Here is a 23161-nt window from a genome sequence, read left to right on the forward strand (position 1 = left end):
ATGGCCATCATCAAAATATCTACAAACAATAAATGCTGGAGAGGGTGTAGAGAAAAGGAAACCCTCTTGCAGTGTTGGTGGGAATGTAAATGGATATAGCCACTATGGAGAACAGTATGGAGGTTCCTTAAAAAACTAAAAACAGAACTATCATATGACCCAGCAATCCCACTACTGGGCATATACCCTGAGAAAACCATAATTCAAAAAGAGTCATGTACCACAATGTTCATTGCAGCACTATTTACAATAGCCAGGGCATGGAAGCAACCTAAGTGTCCATCGACAGATGAATGGATAATGAAGATGTGGCACATATATACAATGGAATATTACTCAGTCATAAAAAGAAACAAAATTGAGTTATTTGTAGTGAGGTGGATGAATTTAGAGTCTGTCCTACAGAGTGAAGTAAGTCAGAAAGAGAGAAACAAATACCGTATGCTAAAACGTATATATGGATTCTAAAAAAAAAATTGGTTCTGATGAACCTAGGGGAGGGACAGGAATAAAGACACAGATGAAGAGAATGGAGTTGAGGATATGGGGAGGGGGAAGGGTAAGCTGGGATGAAATGAGAGAGTGGCACTGACAGATATACACTACCAAATGTAAAACAGATAGCAAGTAGGAAGCAGCCGCACAGCACAGGGAGACCAGCTCAGTGCTTTGTGACCACCTAGATGGGTGGGATAGGAGGGTGGGAGGGAGATGCAAGAAGGAGGGGATATGGGGATATAGGTATATGTATAGCTGATTCAGTCTGTTATATAGCAGAAACTAACACAAAAATGTAAAGCAATTATACTCCAATAAAGATGTTAAAAAAAAAATTAGAGGAATTGGGTTAAAAAAAAGTCTTAGACATGCACAGAAATAAAGGGGATCCTAACAATTCTGAAAAAGCACAAGGTATACTGGTGAAACTGAAATAAGAGCTCTATCTTTGTCATTTAAATATGATGAATCACAAGCTTTCAAAGCTTTTATTCATATTATATTAAGTGTGCACTTTTAGGGTTATGTATGATTTCTACAAGAAATACTCACATCCATATGGTATTTCCAAGTTGAGAATTAATTTGGACTGGGTTCAGGTAAAATTCTATAACGTGTGGATCAACCTGCAGCAGAAAGCACTTCCCAGGAGGGTCATTATCTTACCTCAACTACCTTTTCATTTGCCATTTCCAGCTGAGAAAGCAGCTCTTGGGTATGAAGTTTCTGTCGACTCAGCTCACTCCTATTAATCAAGAGACAAGGAAGGAAAAAAAAAAAAAGAATGGAAGAAAAAGCCATTAATATAGCTGTTCAAAAATTTAACAAAATCGAATCTTTATTAGTGAGATACATGTTCATGTTTTGAACAAAAATATCTTGTGTGCAAAATAAAAGTTGCTTCTTAATAGACCATATCTGAAATGACTCATTTCTTTATAAAATTCATATATATTCTGGACATTGGTTGTACAATAGTGTGAAAATACTTAGCATTATTGAACTGTTCACTTAAAGTGAATGGAAAACTTCCAGGTGGGTGAACACGTGGAAATTTGGGCAGAGCTTTGGGCCTGGAGAGGGTAAAGATGCTCCGTACCCCTCTCCCATGCCTGGCCCTATGCATCTCGTCCATTTGATGTTCATGTGTATCTTTTATCATAACCTGTAACAAACTGCTAAACGAAAAAGAAGACAGCAATAATAATAACAACAGAGAAATATTCTGCATGATAAAAAGCCATCTCTTGGCTGGCAAGGACCAAAGTATTCTACCCCTGGGAAGCCTGTTTTGCATTTGCAGCAAGAGGGCATTGAGGACCCCTCAAGAACACACCACTTGAGCTTAGTTATGCCTGTGCAGAAGGACAACTTCTGCACCTTTCTCCAATCCCTGTGTGCCTCACACTCACCACACCTCAGACTGCTGTATTTTTTTATTCTTTATTCCCAAAATAGCTTGAGCCCCTTGTCTTCAGGGAGGCAAATCTGAGACTGGTTATCCTGTCGCTTGGCTGCTTACTGAATAAGCCCTCTGTTTGTTGCAAACCTCGAAAACTCAGTGTTCTGGTTGCTACCTGTCAGGCAAAACCAAGCAGGCTCGGTAACGTCAGGAGATCACAAATGAATTCATCTAGAGAACTGACAAATCTGTCAAAAAGAGTTGGCTCTTGAGAGAAGATCTATTTCCGTGGCAGCCCTGCGGCTGACAGGGTATTGGTGCTCTGGCCTAGTGTGAGGCCTGAGCTTCTAAGGTGGGAGAGCTGAGTTCAGGACACTGGACCACCAGAGACCTCCTGGCCCCACGTAATATCAATCTGCAAGAGCTCTCTGAGAGATCTCTGTCTCAACGCTAAGACCCAGCTCCACCCAACAACCAGCAAGCTCCAGTGCTGGACGCCACATGCCAATCAACTAGCAAGACAGGAACACAACCGCACCCATTGGCAGAGAGGCTGACTAAAATCATAATAAGTTCACAGACACCCCAAACACACCACCAGACGCAGCCCTGCCCACCACAAAGACAAGATCCAGCCCCACCCATGGGAAAACAGGCACCAGTCCCCTCCACCAGGAAGCCTACACAACCCACTGAAACAACCTTACCCACTGGGGGCAGACACTAAAAACAACGGGAACTACGAACCTGCAGCCTGCGAAAAGAAGACCACAAACAGAGTAAGTTAAGCAAAATGAGAAGACAAAGAAATATGCAGCAGATAAAGGAGCAAGGTAAAAACCCACCAGACGAAACAAATGAAGAGAAAATAAGCAGTCTACCTGAAAAAGAATTGAGTAATGATGGTGAAGATGATCCAAAATCTTGGAAATGGAATGGAGAAAATATAAAAAACGTTTAACAAGGACCTATAAGAACTAAAGAGCAAAAAACAATGATGAACAACACAACAAATGAAATTAAAAATTCTCTAGAAGGTTCAATAGTAGAATAACTGAGGCAGAAGAACAGATAAGTGACAGGTGAGACAAAATACTGGAAATAGCAACTGGAGTACAGAATAAAGAATGAAAAGAATTGAGGACAGTCCCAGAGACCTCTGGGAAAACATTAAATGCAACAACATTCGAATTATAGGAATCCCAGAAGAAGAAGAGAAAAAGAAAGGGACTGAGAAAATATTTCAAGAGATTATAGTTGAAAACTTCCCTAACATGGGAAAGGAGATAGTCAGTCAAGTCCAGGAAGTGCAGAGAGTCCCATACAGGATAAATCCAAGGAGAAACACAAGAAGACACATAACAATCAAACTATCAAAAATAAAGTACAAAGAAAAAATACTAAAAGAAGCAAGGGAAAAGCAACAAATAACATACAAGGGAATCTCTGTAAGGTTAACAGCTGATCTTTCACCAGAAACTCTGCAAGCCAGAAGGGAGTGGCAGGACATATTTAAAGTGATAAAAGGGAAAAACCTACAACCAAGATTACTCTACCCAGCAAGGATCTCATTCAGATTTGACGGAGAAATTAAAACCTTTACAGCCAAGCAAAATTTAAGAGAGTTCAGCACCACCAAACCAGCTTTACAACAAATGCTAAAGGAACTTCTCTAGGCAGGAAAAACAAGACAAGGAAAGACCTACAATAACAAACTCAAAACAATTAAGAAAATGGTAATGGGAACATACATATTGAGAACTACCTTAAATGTAAATGGATTAAATGCTCCAATCAAAAGACACAGACTGCCCAAAAGGATATTAAAACAAGACCCGTATATATGCTGTCTACAAGGGACCCACTTCAGGCCTAGGGACACATACATACTGAAAGTAGGGTATGGAAAAAGATATTCCATGCAAATGGAAATCAAAAGAAAGCTGCAGTAGCAATTCTCATATCAGACAAAACTAGACTTTAAAATGAAGACTATAACAAGAGAAGAAGAAGGACCCTACATAATGATTAAGGGATCAATGCAAGAAGAATATATAACAATTGTAAATATTCATGCACCCAACACAGGAGCACCCCAATATATAAGGCAAATGCTAACAGTCATAAAAGGGGAAATCGACAGTAGCACAATAATAGTAGGGGACTTTAACACCTCACATTCAACAATGGACAGATCAACCAAAATGAAAATCAATAAGGAAACACAAGCTTTAAATGACACATTAAAAAAGATGGACTTAATTGATATTTATAGGACGTTCTATCCAAAAACAACAGAACACACTTTCTTCTCAAGTTCTCACGGACCATTCTTCAGGATAGATCATATCTTAGGTCACAAATAAAGCCTTGGTAAATTGAAGAAAACTGAAATTGTATCAAGTATCTCTTCCGACCACAATGCTATGAGAGTAAATATCAATTACAGGAAAAAAACTGTAAAAAATACAAATATATGGAGGCTAAATAATATGCTACTAAATAACCAAGAGACCACTGAAGAAATCAAAGAGGAAATCAAAAAGTACCTAGAAACAAATGACAATGAAAACACCTGACAATGAAAATGACCCAAAACCTCTGGGATGCAGCAAATCAGTTCTAAGAGGGAAGTTTATAGCAATACATTCCTACACCAAGAAACAAGAAAAATCTCAAAAAAAACAACCTAACCTTACACCTAAAGCAATTAGAGAAAGAAGAACAAAAAACCACCAAAGTTAGCAGAAGGAAGGAAATCATAAAGATCACAATAGAAATAAATGAAAAAGAAATGAAGGAAACCATAGCAAAGATCAATAAAACTAAAAGCTGGATCTTTGAGACGATAAACAAAATTGATAAACCATTAGCAAGATCATCAAGAAAAAAACGGAGAAGACTCAAATCAACAGAATTGGAAATGAAAAAGGAGAAGTAACAACTGACACTGCAGAAATACAAAGGATCATGAGACATTACTATAAGCAACTATATGCCAATAAAATGGAAAACCTGGAAGAAATGGATAAATTCTTAGAAAAACACAACCTTCCAAGACTGAAGCAGGAAGAAAGAGAAAATATAAACAGAACAATCACAAGCACTGAAATTGAAACTGTGATTAAAAATCTTCCAACAAGCAAAAGCCCAGGATCAGATGGCTTCACAGGCGAATTCTGTCAAAAACTTAGAGAAGAGCTAACACCTATCCTTCTCAAACTCTTCCAAAATATAGCAGAGGGAGGAACACTCCCAAACTCATTCCATGAGGCCACCATCACCCTGATACCAAAATCAGACAAAAATGTCACCTAAAAAGCAAATTACAGACCAATATCACTGATGAATGCAGATATAAAAATCCTCAACAAAATACTAGTAAACAGAATCCAACAGCACATTAAAATGATCATACACCATGATCAAGTGGGGTTTATCCCATGAATGAAAGGATTCTTCAATATACGCAAATCAATCAATGTGAAACACCATATTAACAAACTGAAGGATAAAAACCATACTAAAATTTCAATAGGTGCAGAAAAAGCTTTTGACAAAATTCAGCACCCATTTATGATAAAAACTCTCCAGAAAGTAGGCATAGAGGGAACTTATCTCAACATAATAAAGGCCATATATAACAAACCCACAGCCAACATCCTTCTCAGTGGTGAAAAATGGAAACCATTTCCACTAAGATCAGGAACCAGACAAGGTTGCCTACTCTCACCACTATTATTCAACATAGTTTTGGAAGTTTTAGCCACAGCAATCAGAGAAGAAAAAGAAATAAAAGGAATACAAATTGGAAAAGAAGTAAAGCTGTCACTGTTTGCAGATGACATGATACTATACATAGAGAATCCTAAAAATGCTACCAGAAAACTACTAGAGCTAATCAATGAATCTGTTAAAGTAGCAGGATACAAAATTAATGCACAGAAATCTCTTGCATTCGTATACACTAATGATGAAAAATCTGAGAGAGAAATTAAGGAAACACTCCCATTTACCATTGCAACAAAAAGAATAAAATACCTAGGAATAAACCTATCTAAGGAGACAAAACACCTGTATGCAGAAAACTATAAGACACTGATGAAAGAAGTTAAAGATGATACAAACAGATGGAGAAATGTATCATGTTCTTGGATTGGAAGAATCAACATTGTGAGAATGACTCTATTAATCAAAGCAATCTACAGATTGAATGCAATCCCTATCAAACTACCAATGGCATTTTTCACAGAACTAGAAAAAAAAATTAACAAATTTTACAGAAACACAAAAGACCCCAAATAGCCAAAGAATTCTTGAGAAAGACAAACATAGCTGTAGGAATCAGGCTCCCTGACTTTCGACTATACTACAAAGCTAGAGTAATCAAGATAGTATGGTACTGGCACAAAAACAGAAATAAGATCAATGGAACAGGATAGAAAGCCCTGAGATAAACCCATGCACAGATAGTCACCTTATCTTTGATAAAGGAGGCAAGAAAAGACAGCCTCTTCAGTAAGTGGTGCTGGGCAAACTGGATAGCTACATGTGAAAGAATGAAATTAGAACACTCCCTAACACCATACATAAAAATAAACTCAAAATGAATTAAAGACGTAAATGTAAGCCCAGACACTGTAAAACTATTAGAGGAAAACATAAGCAGAACACTCTGTGACATAAATCACAGCAAGATGCTTTTTGACCCACCTCCTAGAGAAGTGGACATAAAAACAAAAATAAACAAATGGGACCTAATGAAACTTCAAAGCTTTTGCACAGCAAAAGACGCCATAAACAAGATGAAAAGACAACCCTCAGAATGGGAGAAAATATTTGCAAATGAAGCAACTGACAAAGGATCAGTCTCCGAAATACACAAGCATCTCAGGCAGCTCAGTATCAAAAAAACAAACAACCCAATCCAAAAATGGGCAGAAGACCTAAATAGACATTTTTCCAAAGAAGATATACAGATTGCCAACAAATACATGAAAGGATGGTCAACATCACTAATCATTAGAGAAATGCAAATCAAAACTACAATGAGGTATCGCTCCACACCGGTCAGAATGGCCATCATCAAAATATCTACAAACAATAAATGCTGGAGAGGGTGTGGAGAAAAGGCATCCCTCTTGCAGTGTTGGTGGGAATGTAAATGGATACAGCCACTATGGAGAACAGTATGGAGGTTCCTTAAAAAACTAAAAATAGAACTACCATATGACCCAGCAATCCCACTACTGGGCATATACCCTGAGAAAACCATAATTCAAAAAGAGTCATGTACCACAATGTTCATTGCAGCACTATTTACAATAGCCAGGGCATGGAAGCAACCTAAGTGTCCATTGACAGATGAATGGATAATGAAGATGTGGCACATATATACAATGGAACATTACTCAGCCATAAAAAGAAACCAAATTGAGTTATCTGTAGTGAGGGGGATGGACCTAGAGTCTGTCCTACAGAGTGAAGTAAGTCAGAAAAACAAATACCGTATGCTAACACGTATATATGGAATCTAAAAAAAATATTGTTCTGATGAACCTAGGGGAGGGACAGGAATAAAGAGGCAGACGTAGATAATGGACTTGAGGACATGGGGAGGGGGAAGGGTAAGCTGGGACGAAGTGAGAGAGTAGCATGGACATATATACACTACCAAATGTAAAATAGATAGCTAGTGGGAAGAAGCCGCATAGCACAGGGAGATCAGCTCGGTGCTTTGTGACCACCTAGATGGGTGGGATAGGAGGGTGGGAGGGAGACACAAGAGGGAGGGGATATGGTGATATATGTATATGTATAGCTGATTCACTTTGTTGTAAAGCAGAAACTAACACATCATTGTAAAGCAGTTATACTCCAATAAAGATGCCAATAAAATGATTAAGACTGTAAATTTTTTATCACAATTTAAATAATGGTTAAACTTGTACATTTTATATTATGTTTATTTTACCACAATAAAAAAAGCAAAAAACTCACATACACATATTTTAAAAGTGCCAAAGTCTCTTTAATATCAGTATCTTGAGGTAGTACTTGGCATTAAAATGAAAGTGTATTCATATGAAACAGATATAGTGTTTGTTATTTTTAAGATTCATATATGGTGCTTCTTAGCAGAGCTCAACTCTCGGAAATTTAAGGTAATGTTAATCAGTCAACATCATTTCAATGTAGCGCATTCAGGATTAAAGTTTATGTTTTGGTTGGTTGTGTATTTGCCTTATTTTATGCATTCATATCTTTTATGCTTTATTAGCTGGAATAATCTTATGCACAGAAGACAGAAATGTTGTCTTTGTTGTTGGTGTTGTTCAACATATAAGCATTATATTGCTTTTGGCTAAAGATAATTTCCAGGGTCCCAGGTTAGAAGCAGATACAATGTAGTCTTTAAAATAACTTTAAACAAGATCAAATCAATTTCTGAGTATTAAAATAGTTAATTCAGGATTGGGTTTTATCCTTTGACCTTACTTCTGCTTCTAAAGTAAATCGATAGATCAACACTTCCAATTATGAGCCTTGAATTTTTTCCAAGTGAACCTAAAAACCTGGTAAGTCCCTCTAGTGTCCTATATTTGAGTGGATAGCTGTTAAAATCAGCAAGCAGTTTATTATAAATACATAGAAGAGGACAAAAAATCATGTCTACAAATCAATTCCAGAAATATCTACTGAACATTCTTTACGGCCAAGTGCAAGGCATGCGGTGGTCAACACATGGATGTTGCCACAACAGAACTTACAGACTAAGGGGAAACGACTTATTCCTACTCAGTGGCTTCATCTATACATGTCACTGAGTATGAGAAGCTTGAGTATCTATCACTGATTGCGCGACAAACTCTAATGTTTGACCTCAGCTTTATTTTGGTGGTAATAATAATGCGGGATAAATGACTATGCTTCCTTTAAAGTATCTTGTGTAGTTTAAGTTACTGCTGCTCCTCAACATGACATAACAAAGAAAAGCAAAGTGACTAATGTGGCGTCTTCTAGGCAGAATGTAACTAAAGGTAAAAGTTATGCACATTAGTGCTGATGAGAAATAACCTCTGAGTACTATGGAGAGGAAGACGATACAACGATTGTATTTATAAAGTTAGCCAAAACTCAGTTTATATAAAACCTTTTCAGAAAACACCTCCTGCATAATTTGATGCCTAAGCTATTCATTTACCCATGACAATTTATCTGAATAATAGTAATAATTCCTATTAGATAGTAATAATTTCCCATAAAATTTAAGATCACAAAGATACAAATTATTAACTTTAAGTTACTTTTTTTTTTTTTTTTTTTTTGCAGTACGTGGGCCTCTCACTGTCGTGGCCTCCCGTTGTGGAGCACAGGCTCCGGACGCGCAGGCTCAGCAGCCATGGGTCATGGGCCCAGCCACTCTGCGTCATGTGGGATCTTCCCGGACTGGGGCACGAACCCATGTCCCCTGCATCGGCAGGAGGACTCTCAACAACTGCGCCACCAGAGAAGCCCTCTAAGTTACTTTTTATCTGTGTAAATATCTGTTCTATCGTGTATCAACCGCTGTCACCCCCACTGGACAGCAAGCAACACTGCTATTCGTCAAGACAGTGAAGATGTTGGTGACAGTGGTAATAACAGCGAACAATCCCCCAGTGCTTCCTCGGTGCCCAGCACTGTTCCAGATGCTTTATGTAAACTACCTTTTCTAGCTTTCATGATAACCCCGTGAGATCCCCAATTTTACATATGAGAAAACTAAAAGACAGAGGCATTTAAAAATAAAGTTAAGTAACTTGCCTAGACTCACACAGCTTGTCAATTGGAGAGTCAGAATTGAAAAACCGGGCCCTTTGGCTCCAATGTCTGTGCTCTTAACCACTCCCCTGTACTGTGCACCATGGCAGGCAAATGCTAAATGTTTGTTAGATGAATAAGTGAAAGAGAATGTATGTGTGAATGTGTGTATTAGGCACTGTAAGGAATAGAAATATTTACACATTTACTTGGAAACCTGACAAGTTATATCTTTCTGATTTCTTCCCTAAAGGTTCAGTCCTATATTCAAATTTAACATGACTAACATCAAACATTTTGCATCCCCTTGCAAACCTACTTTTCTCTCTCTCTGTTTTTTTTAAAGTCCTAAGAGAAAACCTACTTCTCATCCTGCTACTCAGTTTTTATACTGACATCTCTGCCCTCACTACTTAGGTTAAAAACCTTAAAGTCAACTCTGTTTCTCACTTTCTCTTGAATGCAACATCTGGTTTGCCCCTAAATAGATTCTTCCTCTGCAGTGTTTTTTGCATCCATTTTTCACTTCCTTTATATGTGTATATGTACACATATACATTTTTTGGCTGCATTGCACAGCTTGCAGGATCTTAGTTTCCTCACCAGGGATTGAACCCCAGCCCACGGCAGTGAAAGCACCAAGTCTTAACCACTGAATTCCCTATTCTTCAGGGAAGAACCTTAACCAGGGAATTCCCTGTGCTTCATTACTACTCAGTGTTACCATCACAACTGAAGTTCTTATACCTTAATTTTTAGATTTACTGCAGTAGCCACCTGCTCGGGCTTCTCAGCATCAAGTGAAAAGCTGTCTGTAAAGCTTCCACCAGTGCACATAGCAGTGCTCAGCTGATGGCGGAGTTTCCCCTAACACATCACTAGCGTATTTCTCTTTCTAAAGCACCAGCTTAATAATTTGTTTCCTTGAGCAATAATCTCCAGTGGCTCTCTGCTACCAGACAAAACAGTCCACGCTCCTGAGACTGCATTCAAATTCCTCCAAAATTTTGTGTAATTTATCTTTTCAACCTTATCTCCAATAGGAGCCTTCTACTTCAGTTAGGCTCTCACTGTCTCACCAATAAATCACAGATGTATCATCTTTAGGTTCATTTTGTATCACTTTCTGTACCCTCTATTGAAGATTTCCCATTAAAATCCTGCCCATTCTTTAAGATTCCACTCTTGTTCCTCTTCTTTCTATGCCTCCTTCCCAGTTCCTTTTAATCCAGACAGTTCTCTTCTCGCATCAAAGCATTATTTATTTTATGTAGGAGACTTAACAATTCTGTACTATAATTCTAATTAGTGGTTTATCTATGTGTTTATATACATATACACTTATACACACACACACATACTCACAGGCCCCCAAGTATAATGGAGACTTTTAAAAAGGGGATTGTTTTTAGTTTCCACAGTATACACCACAGGGCTTTACACATAGGGATTTAATAAATATTTGCAGGTTTAGGAAACCTAGCAGTTAGAAAATTTTATTCGCTATTTGCTCAACAGTTACTGAGGAATCTACCACAAAACATACTTTAGATAAAAATTTTTAAACATTTATTTAGATTTATTTATAGTCTACTACTTTCTCCAAACGATTTGAAGTGCCTAAGAAAAGAGAATTTTTCAGTTAAGCATTTCCTTCAGTCTCACTCCTGAATGAAAGTTTAGAATGTATTAAAGGGTGGAGAGAAAAGTGATTTCACCAACTCTATCCCCCGAGGCCTTCCTGGAGCCTGCCTGTCAGTACTTTGCAGCTCCTTATTTCTCTATCAGGATATTTCATTGCAGGGATAACAGAAAGACCCAGGAGGATGATCTGACTCTGTATTATCTATGAGAAAAATGTCTCTTTATTAGAGAATATAATTGAGAGTTTCCTATGTCATTAGTAACTTAGGATAAACATAAAATAAGACCTTCTAGAAAGTTTCACAGTGGTATTACACTCAAACACTTGCCAAGTAAAGCTATATAATCTCTTCACTGGAAATCTTTAAAAACAGAAACATCCTTACCAATCGGGAATGATTTAAGTGTATCCTGCCAGAAGGTACAGAGATAGATGACATTTCCAGTTTCTTTATGACATTATGGCAGTTAAAGAGTACTTTATACTAATTACAAAATTTAAATGGAACTGTACCCAGGTTCTCTATAATTTCTGACATATTACATATCATAAGGTTTAAGGTAAAATTATCTTCTACCGATTTCAATGTAACTGTAGAAGAACAAGGAATTCCTTATTCTATCACTGGGAATTGCTTAGCCCATCAGTGTCCTAAATATTTTTAGTTCACTTATATTAATTCATGTGTATGTGATAGAAAATCCTAGTCATGCCTACAAAATATAATTTAAAATTTATTTGTAAAATATAATTGATTTACTATGTTCTGTGTAAGTAAAATTTTATAAAATAATTTATAAACAAAATAATTAATGCTGTATCTATTAAAAAAATATTAGAATCAACATTGGGAAGTCATCCAATTCTTCAGCTGGAGGTGGAAGTGGGTGAAGGGTGAGCACCTAACACAAGAGCCCTTCCTCTGTGGTCCACGGACAGGCTTCAGGTAGTACGTTCACAAATACCCTGAACTATATACAAGATCTTGTGTGTTTACCTAGTCTGGGAAGAAGGTCTACAGATTTCCTCAGACTTTTAAGAGGTCTGAGGCCTAAGGAAGGATAAGGATTTTGTCTGAGCTTTTTGCCTGGAATATACAAAGTTCTTAAAGAATTTTTTCTTTTAAAGTATGAGCACACTGATTGGAGTGTTTCAATGTTGTATGTCTTTCTTACACAAACCACATCCATAATGTTATCATCTATAATCGTTTCCACTTTTTTTTTTTTTTTTTTTTTTTGCGGTACGCGGGCCTCTCACTGTTGTGGCCTCTCCCGTTGCGGAGCACAGGCTCCGGACGCGCAGGCTCAGCGGCCATGGCTCACGGGCCCAGCCACTCCGCGGCATGTGGGATCTTCCAGGGCCAGGGCACAAACCCGTGTCCCCTGCATTGGCAGGCAGACTCTCAACCACTGCGCCACCAGGGAAGCCCATTCCACTTTTGCTTTCATTAAGGTGGTATAAGAATTTAAAGGCACTTGGCAAGCAGTCCAAATACAGAAATATTCTAGATTTTTACAGTATTCCCTCTATTTTATAGTTGCTTATCCAGACTTAATTCAACAGCAAATTCTCCAAAGTATACAATTCAGTTTAAAAAGAAACAATAACTTTCTTTTTGTACTCACATATCACTGGTTTATTTAATTAAATTATCTATTTCTAAAACAGGTATAACTGGCATAACCTGGTTTGGGAACAATCACACTGATACTGTAAAGCAAGTGCAGAGTGTCTAAGTTGACCAGGTAAGGGCACAGAGAAAGTCTCGGGCCCTGGTCAGTATGCTTTGTACAGAAACTTCACTGGTTCATGTTGCCCACGATGAAGTGGACATCAGCCAAGAGGGTTTTCTACTGCACATGAATGTTAATACTGATCTTATTAGTGCTTTCATATTGCAAAGTAGTTATTGTTCTCATCTTATAGGTAAAGAAATTAAGACTCAGAAAAGTTATTTAATGTTCCTGAGGTCAGGCGATGATTGAAGGAAAAAATGGGCTTCATACCCAGTCTTTTAATCAAAGTGTTCTCTCAACTAAATCACACTGCCTCTTACCTTAAGCCCAATCATTTACAAGAGATGTTAGTAAAGCAAATCTGTGGCATTATATAATATCAAGATCTAAAAGGCAAAGTGAAGATTCTCTGAAAAAAATTTAATCCTGAGTATGCAGCAAAATGGTCAGCAATTGCAAAGACTGTGACCTTGACTTCGTGTGTGGCTTCAAAAGACCTGACTACTAAAAAAGGAAATTCATCCTAAGGTTTCAAATCTAATTCAGTTAACTAAAAATACCACAGGTTACAGGCCAGCTTTAGATATATTCAAGCACCCTTGGTCATAGGCCCAGGTTCATTCTTTCCCTTTCTGCACATTCCCCCTAAGTGATCTCATTTAGGCCATGACTGAGGAGGAACACAAACGAGCACTTCAAATGCAACTTGTCCAAAATGGCAACTACTTCTTATCCATACCTTCCCAAGTTTCCTCCCTCCCAGTAAAGGGCATCATCACCATCTACCCAGATGCTCGAGTCAAAGCTTAGACGTCATCTTAGATTCCTTCCATTTTCTCATCCCCTAGATTTGACTTATCGTGAGTTCTACCCTACACCTCCCTAATATATTTCATAACTACCCACTTCTCTCCATCTCCACCCACAACACTCTGTTCTAAGCCACTATCATCTATTGCCTAGAATACTGTCATAATCTAATATCTGGTTTCCCTGACTCCATTTTTGCCCCTTCTCTAGTCTGTTTTCCACACAATAGCTAAAGTGGTCTTTTAATGTCTAAAATTCTCCAATGATTTCCTACTGCTGCACTTTGGACTTAAACTTAAAATAGACTTACTTAAATATCCTGGTTAAAGTAAGTACAAACAGCTTACTTAAAATAGCCTACAAGATTCTCATGGTCTGATTCTTGCCTAGTTCCTCAACCTGACAGCATTCTCTCCCCTCACTCACTATACTCTAATCACATGGGTCTGCTCCCTAACACCGCACCTTCGTACTTGCTATTCTTTCATCTGCCTGGAATATTTTCCTGGCTTTTTCATAGAGTTGATTTCTTTCTATCATTTGGGCCTCAGTTTAAATCTCACCTTTTCTGACTACTTTTTAAGAAACAGTCCAACCCTTTCAGCTCCCACACTGTCCGAGTTACTATCGCATCATCGCATTTGTTTTCTTCATGCCATTTAAAATACATAGAATTATCTTGTTTATTTGTTATTTTACCTTCTTATTATTTCTCTCCCCACCCTGGAATGAAAGCTCTAAAAGAGAAGCTACATTCACAGGGCTTAGAACAGTGTCTGGCACACATAAGGTGGTTTTTAGTCTAGACAAATTTTAGTTAATTCCACAGAATCACTTAACTAGTCCATTCAATAAGAACATTTCTAATATCCTATATCTCGCTTTTTCAAAGTTTCCATCTACTTGCTCTCATCTGACAACTAATTCGACAATTCAGTGATTACATTTTAAAGTAGCCGTCAAACTGTGTAATAAATACAGGAGACTACTACTACAAAAACCAACGTGCTACCGAGCTCTATTTATAGAAATCATTTATAGAAAGCTTATTTTAAGTTACTTGAACTCAAAGTTTCAAAGTAACGTGTGAATTTTCTTTACATCATATAATTTTAATCTTAGGATAAGACTGAGGGAATTACAAAGTTCATTCGTTGAATATATACTGAAGCGAGTGCCTTTGCTAGGTGCTAGGGAGACAAGGAAGAACAAGATCCAGTCTCCGCCACAGTGAAACTTAGGAACTACCAGAAATACTGAAAAGCTATGAGGTTTATAATACAGGTAGTAAACGCTATAAAAAATTCACAGTGCTATGGGAACACATATGGAGGATCAGGGGATTAGAGCTGTCTCTCCAGAGGAAGTAGGCTCGTAAGCCGATACATGAAAGATAAATAGAAGTTAGATGGACAAAACCAGGGTAACGAAGAGTGTTACAATCAAATCCATGTGTGAAGGCCAGGAAATAAGAAGGGATAATAAATTTAGGAAACTGAAAGAAAGCTCAGTATGAATGGAACAGAGTGTTACTAGGATATGGGAGTGCGGATGACAGAGGAAGAAAGCTGGAATCACAAAGAAATACAGCTTGGATTTTATATGTATAAGGTAATACAAGGAAATACAAGGATCTTATATGTCTTGACAGGAAGTTGAGACTTTACCATCAGTACGCTGGGGAGCGCTGAAGTATTTTAAGGAAAGAAGTGACATGATTGATTTGAACATCAGAAAGTCTTGCTGATTACAGCAGGAAAAATAGCAAGTAAGTATGCCTGTAGTAAATTAGGGGGTTTTAGCAGTAATCTGGGTGAGCAATATTGATAGCCTAACTATTGGAGGGAAATGGACAGGTTCAAGAGTTATTTAGAAGGTAGCATTAGTAATACTGGATATTTAGGGGTGTGAGGAAAATGAGGAGTTCAGGATGACATCTAGAGTTTTACTTGAGCAAGTGGGTAGATATTAACACACGGAAGTGGAAAATACAGGATGAAACAAAGACTTGGGCTAGGTGTGAAATAATGAGTTCAGTTTTGAAGATATTGAGTGTGAGGTACCTATGGAAATGTTCAGTAGACAGCTGGAAAAACATTATTTCAAAAAGGTCAGCATTAGAAGCTGTTTTATAACAATAATTAGCCTTTTTCTGCTTGTCTCTGTCATAGAAATAGATATCCTAACTCATGCTGAAAGAGAAAATTTCTACTCTAAATATACTTCAATTCTCAATATCACTGGTATATATATAACTGAAAAGGTATGGTTATGAAGTTAAAAGCAAAGTTTTCCCTACAATGCACTAGTCTCTGAAAATGCCACAAATACTTTAAATAAAATAAGAGAAGTTATGGTTCCTTAAGGCATGGGATAAGAGTTTGAAATTTGGGCCAATATCTCAGGCATTATAATTAATTACTGTAATTGCTTAGATCATTTCGTTATTATTGAGGCACAGTTTAAGTTAAGGATGGGTCATGTGTATTTTGGTTGATACACTGTAAGGGAAAATTTCCTCAACGCATGAAATCCTTTAGTGATGACTAAAGATTAAATCACATAAGGCTCTATTCTATATTATACGAGACAATTAAAAACAAAAGGTGTACTATTCGTTTCAGGGAAATGATGGATGTGCCAGCTGCAGCAAATGCTTTCTTTGAAACTCTCTTATGACAAATTAACATAGCATGTGCCAGATGTTTTTTTTTCTGTTGAATTATACTGTAATATGCTTCAGTTACTTTTAGTAATTATGCATTTTGTGATCTGCCAGTACCTGCAGCTGCCTCTCATTCTGTTAATTTAATAAAAAAAAAAAAAACTAAAAAAAAAATTTTAGAAAAGCAGTTATGGCAGCCAAACATTACAGATATACAGCCAAGAATAATGTTTGAGAGACTGAAGAGAATTCCTTAGGCTCGAATGCTGTATAATTCATATAAATATATATGAATTGTCCTGTCACTGGGCAAGAGAAGAAAATATTAGCCATTGTATATTCATTCATTCATTTATTCAGTAAAATTTTATTGAACAGCTATATGCCAGGCAAGATGTGAGCTCATGGTTTTGTAGAAGAGATGGATGGTAAATGATAGTTATGCTACAGTTCAGTAAATGTCATAAAGAAGAATGAGCAGAATGGTATGGGAGTATAGGAAAAGGAAAGATGCATTCTGTCAGAGGTATAAAGAATGCTTTATAGGAAAAAATATATTTGAGTTGGGTACCTGGAAGGAAGAAAATTTTTTCAGGTGGGGAGTTGGGAAAGAACATCCCTAGAAAGAAATAACATGTACCAATTACCCCTAGAATCATCCTTGATTCCTTTCTTTTCCTTCATACTCTACATCCATCAGCACCTTCTATTACCTCTAAAAATAAAAAGACTCCCAACTAATCCACCTTTTTCTTCTTAGTTTAAGCCACCACTATCTCTTATTAACACTCTTGTGATAGCCTTCTAAGTCCCTCCTCAGCTTTTTACTCACTTCCATTTTCCACACAGGAGACAGAGTGATCTTTAAAAAAAAAAAAAATCAGATCAGGGGATTTCTTTCAAAACTGTCCACTGGCCTTCATTCACACTTAAAACTCTTTAGCCTGGCTAATGAAACCCTACAAGGTCAGGTCCCTGTCTGCAGCAGAGAGAGCTCACCAAACATGCCACGTGCTCCATTTACATTTCCCAGGCTCCTATGCAGTTACATTGGGTCCACATGCCTAGTTTGGCCAATGAAAGTAAAAGGAAGTGATGTGCATCACTTCAGAGCTGAGTTAGTTAAAACCCAGTGTTCTTCCATTCCCCTCTGTCCCTGTTCCAGTGATCTTAGAGGACCATGTGTTCAAGATGATGTAACCTCTACCAGCAGAGCCTTCCTGCCAAACCACCTTAGACATGTAATAGGAGCAAGAAATAAACCTTTGTTGTGTTAAGCCCCTGAGATCGTTTGCTGTGGCGGCTGGCATTACTTTATACAATACATTGCCTAAATCTTACACTACTGCCTTCATTTAGCATACTATTTCTTTTACTTCAATCATCTAGTGTACTCCTGCCCTGGGGTCATTGCACTAGCTGTTCTCTCTGCTTCAACAGCTCTTTCCCCTGACATTTAAATGATAGGATCTGGGGCTTCCCTGGTAGCACAGTGGTTGAGAGTCCGCCTGCCGATACAGGGGACACGGGTTTATGCCCCGGTCCGGGAAGATCCCACATGCCGCGGAGCGGCTGGGCCCGTGAGCCATGGCCGCTGAGCCTGCGCGTCCGGAGCCTGTGCTCTGCAACGGGTGAGGCTACAACAGTGAGAGGCCCGCGTACCGCAAAAATAAATAAATGATAGGATCCTTTTCACCATTAGATCTTAAGGTTTATTTCCTCACAGGATCTTCCTCGTCTACCAGTCTCAGGTTTCCACCAATCCATTATCACATTGGCTTACTTTAATTTTCTGCATGATACTTATTATCCGATTTTATACGTATACATTTATTTGTTCGATAATTTCCACTTTCCCATCAATACTCTAATATTTTAAAAAGGCTTTGCTGTTATCCTTAGTACTTAAAGAATAGCACCACCACTCCGTAAATATGTGAGGAGTGAATGGAGTGAAGACTAGGAGTGGTAAAAGGGCTGGCCCTTACCAATGTCTGGTTTATTGGGGCGGCTGTTCAGTGTGGCTGGAACATGCCCTTCATGAAGTAGGAACAGGCAGACTGCTGATAACAGGGGGAGGAAAGATCGTAAAAAACCTATAGGCAACAGTAAAACAGAAATTTTTAAGCAGGCAGGGCCAGGACTGTATTTGCTTTTTACGAAAGTAATTCTGAGAGCAGTGTGAAAGATGGAATAGAGTGGAAAAAAAAAGTGATGGTGGAAACCAGGGTGATCCAGGCTACTTTGACAGCCATGGTTAAAGATATGAAAAGGCCTGACCGATGGCAGGGACAAGTATGCTATTTCACGTTTATACACATGCAAGCATTTCTGCAGGACAGATTCTGATACCAGGTATTGCAAATGGATATGCATAGTTTTAACTTTTTTTAGCTACTGTTACATGACCTTATACAAAGGATTTGCTAGTTTACATTTCCACCAATACTGTACACCCCAATCCTGTTTCCTCATATATTTGCAGATGCTGCATGTTAACCATCTTTTACATTTTTGCCAAATTGCTTGGCAAAATTGTTTAAATTTGCATTTCTTTAGTGTGTAATAGTGTGGCTGAATTTGGTTTAATACGTTTAAAGGAGCTTTGTATATCTGCTTTTGTGAGCTACCTGTTCACATACTTTGCCCACCTATTAGGCTGTCACTCATTTCCTTAATTATGGAACTCCATGGATTCTGCATATTAATCTTTTGTTTTATCTTTTGTCATTTGTCTTTTTCTTTTAAATTAATTAATTAATTAATTAATTTTTGGCTGTGTTGGGTCTTTGTTTCTGTGCGAGGGCTTTCTCTGGTTGCGGCAAGTGGGGGCCACTCTTCATCACGGTGTGCGGGCCTCTCACTATCGCGGCCTCTCTTGTTGCAGAGCACAGGCTCCAGAGGCACAGGCTCAGTAGTTGTGGTTCATGGGCCCAGTTGCTCCACGGCATGTGGGATCTTCCCAGACCAGGGCTCAAACCCGTGTCCCCTGCATTGGCAGGCAGATTCTCAACCACTGCGCCATCAGGGAAGCCCCTGTCTTTTATCTTTGTTTAGCATCTTTCTTCATACAGAATTTTAATTTTTATGGTGAAATAAATTAATCAATCTTTGCATTCTGGATTTGTGTTTTGATTAGAAAGACTTATCCATTCTAGGATAATAAAATTAATCTTATTTCTTTTAATACTTTTTTTAAATTTAGCTTTTTAATCCATCTGTAATTTACTTTGTATAGTGAATAAAGAGTGCACTAAATGAGTTAAAATTTTTCCAACATCATCTTTTCACCATTGATTTGAAATGCCATATTATAATGAACAAAATTTCCAATTTTACATGCTTTGTTTTTCTGTGTTCTGTTCAAATTATCTATTCCTGTGCCAATACCACCATACAGCTTTCTAGATTTTGATATCTGGTAGGGCAAATCTCATCCCATTTTTTTCCCATAAGAAGTTTTAAAATTTAGTCTATAAAAATAACAATAGTTTCTCATTCAAGTAAGATTAGTACAGCTATATTACATTTATAGATGTTATATGTTAATATGTAAGCTTTAAAATGCTTTCCTCTTGGAAGCTCAAAATTTTCTGTGTTGTATACATTTCAAGATAAAAGAGTAACTAAGAGGAAATAATTAGAGATGAATTAATACAATTTTACAAATTAAAACAAACTTCAAACTGAAAGAAGTTACCACAGAGGAGCTCAAATCTTTAAAAAGTTTCTTACATTAAGCTTTTTGATACTAAGATAAAATACTTCCTTCTGTAGGAAAATTATTTTATTTAATTATTTTGTGTTACATTTAACTATGGCTATACTTGCTTATGGGTAGATCTTAAGAAATCACAGGTACCTGGTAATCATATTTAATTGTCAGTTGTCAGAAGGGGCAGAGGTTTCCAAAGCCAGCAAAACTAGTCCAGAGAGGACTCTAGCATCCTAAGTGTTCTGCGGCTATCCTGGTATTTAGTATTTGATTTAGTCTCTAATATACTCCTAACTGTAGTAAATAGGTAGACACACAGCAAACAAGATAACAGCCAATTTATAAGAATTTAATTGCTATGAAGTAGAGATGACAGAGAAGAACAGCCAAGTGTTTTCAAGATTTGGTGAGACAGACTAGCACGAAGTTTTTAAAGGGCAGATTTTTAGGAAGAAAGCTTTGATGCTTAATATGGTGTAATAATAATACATTGGGAAGCAGGATACTGGGACCTACCATGAAAAAGCTCATTTTTGATAGCTATTAAACACTTTTTACATGAATGGTAGAATGGTAGAATTCATGGTACCTACAGAGAAATCCTTACTGGGAGAGTCAAATGCATAAAATTAGCCACTTGCATTTTTAATGTATTGCTTTGTGTTTATTTTGCAATTTATTATTAATAAAAGACCTAATTGGGTTGAAGACTTGGGATTGCATCATTGAATCATTCTAAAAACAAAACCATTTCTATGGAGAGCAAATGACTCCTTCCCCAGAGACAGGGAAGTACCATCTAGCAGTTAGCTGGTGCACTATTGGTACAACACAGCATACATCAAACTGCTAATGCCCAATAAGGATGCTGTTGTAAATGTGTCTAGCGTAGATCATCATATTCATATTTTTGTCATTGGAATAAGTATAAATTTTAATTTTCTACTTCAAAAAATATAAATTTATTGTGGCTGCCATGTAATTCTGTATTATGACCAATAGGAGAGATGTGTCAGTGAAAATACTTTAGTAGCTACTTTTTTTATTGCAAAAAGAATTTTGACTTGAGTTCATATAGAGTCCTCAGTGTTACTTATGTCTCCAAAAAGGAAGGAGATACAATTCATATATATAAATCCTATATAAAATCTAGTGCTTTCTAGAACTAGTAATGTTTTTGTACAATTAAAAACGAAATAAGCATGTATGCTTCCCATACACAGGTCTCATGCATTATATCATGGTTTACTTTGAATACAACAATCTCTTAGTATATATAAAGGTTTTTCCCCAAGCCCAGTGTTTGCTTCCTAAATATTTTACACGCCAGGCATAAAGTTAAAGTTAATACCTTAAATTTGTTACCAAATAAATAAAGCCTGTAGTAACACATGGGGTTTATAGGGTTGGGCTTTTGGGGGATTCAAATTCAGATTTGACTGACTCCTGAGATAGTGCTCTTTATCTATAATACTGTGCTACCTCTTTATGTACTAAAAATATTATATTGTTTCTCAACATTATTAAATATATAATCTTTTCGTGAAAGGAAATAATCTTAATGCAAAATCTTGTGAAAATATTTTCTACTTTGAAAGACAACATTTTAGTTTTGACATGTCAGAGCATGATAACACAATTTTAGTGACGTAGTAGAGACATGCCAAAAGTTTTCTTAGTATATTGGAATGTATCTCCATTTTCAATCCCATGGCTTAAACAACCAACGTAACGCATATTAAGCAAAGGTTAACTATACCCTATGAAAACCGGATTTTTCCCATGCAAAATCCTGAATATATACAATTAAACCTTTTATATATTTTAGAAAATATTTTCTCACATTTTAATAATTTTATAAAAATTATATAACCAAGACATATTTAACATAATTATTTAAGCATAAATATGCTTATTAATTAAGCAATTACTTAAGCATAATTATTCCTTTTAAAAAGATGTCTAAAGAATATAACTAAATCTAAACATTCAAAGCATGTAATAAATGACCTACTTATTTTGATAACCATTTTAAGTCATCTTCCTCAATCTACCAAAAATGTCACAGGACATGGGCTCTTCTAAATTTAATAAAAACAGTGGAAGAAAGATCATACCACATTGCCACAAAAGGAGTGGTGATAGCTGGAAAAATCTAGTTCTTTTTTCTTGTCTTTAATAAGAGCATTCGGGCTTCCCTGGTGGCGCAGTGGTTGAGAGTCCGCCTGCCGATGCAGGGGACACGGGTTTGAGCCCTGGTCTGGGAAGATCCCACATGCCGCAGAGCGTCTGGGCCCGTGAGCCATGGCCGCTGAGCCTGCGCGTCCGGCGCCTGCGCTCCGCAACACAACAGCGAGAGGCCCGCGTACCGCAAAAAAAAAAAAAAAAAAGAGCATTCAACGAAGGATTCTTTCCCTATATAGTTATTGTGAATTTATTAAAAATTGTGCTACGCTGAACTAGAACAGCAGAAGGAAAAGCAGTAACAACACTGTTCATTTAAACTTGAAAGGAAAAGATCATGATAAGAATTGAAAAGGATGTCGAAAATATCTCAAGGAGAGTCAAGAACTAGCAATTTGGGGACAGTAGGCGATTAAAAAACAAACCAAAAAAAATCTGAGTATAGAATATGTCTAATTCTAATAATAATATATATATATTTGCATGATGCTTTACAGTTTACCAGATGCTTTGATATTTACACCATTTTATAAATAACCCCAGCAAACTAAGGTAGTTTTTATTCTTATACATGGTAAAATTGAGAATTGAGAAAATCGATTTATAGATAATCACACATTTGTGGTGCAGACCTTGGACTTGAACCTATTGTGTTAGTTTTTTATATACCCAACTGACTCCTACACTAAGATCTTAAGTC

The 23161-nt window shown here is 37.1% G+C and overlaps 1 protein-coding gene across 1 annotated transcript in view; it reads right to left on the bottom strand.

Moving 5' to 3' along the window:
• Positions 1-23161, bottom strand: part of SCLT1 (sodium channel and clathrin linker 1) — a 199433-nt gene that overhangs the window by 11501 nt on the left and 164771 nt on the right. Inside the window, 1 exon segment of the mRNA XM_065877281.1 lies at positions 1165-1243. Within this exon segment, the coding sequence (XP_065733353.1) occupies positions 1165-1243 (79 nt within the window).

The sequence above is a fragment of the Phocoena phocoena genome, chromosome 5 (genome assembly GCF_963924675.1).
Source record: "Phocoena phocoena chromosome 5, mPhoPho1.1, whole genome shotgun sequence".
Lineage (NCBI taxonomy): Eukaryota > Metazoa > Chordata > Mammalia > Artiodactyla > Phocoenidae > Phocoena > Phocoena phocoena.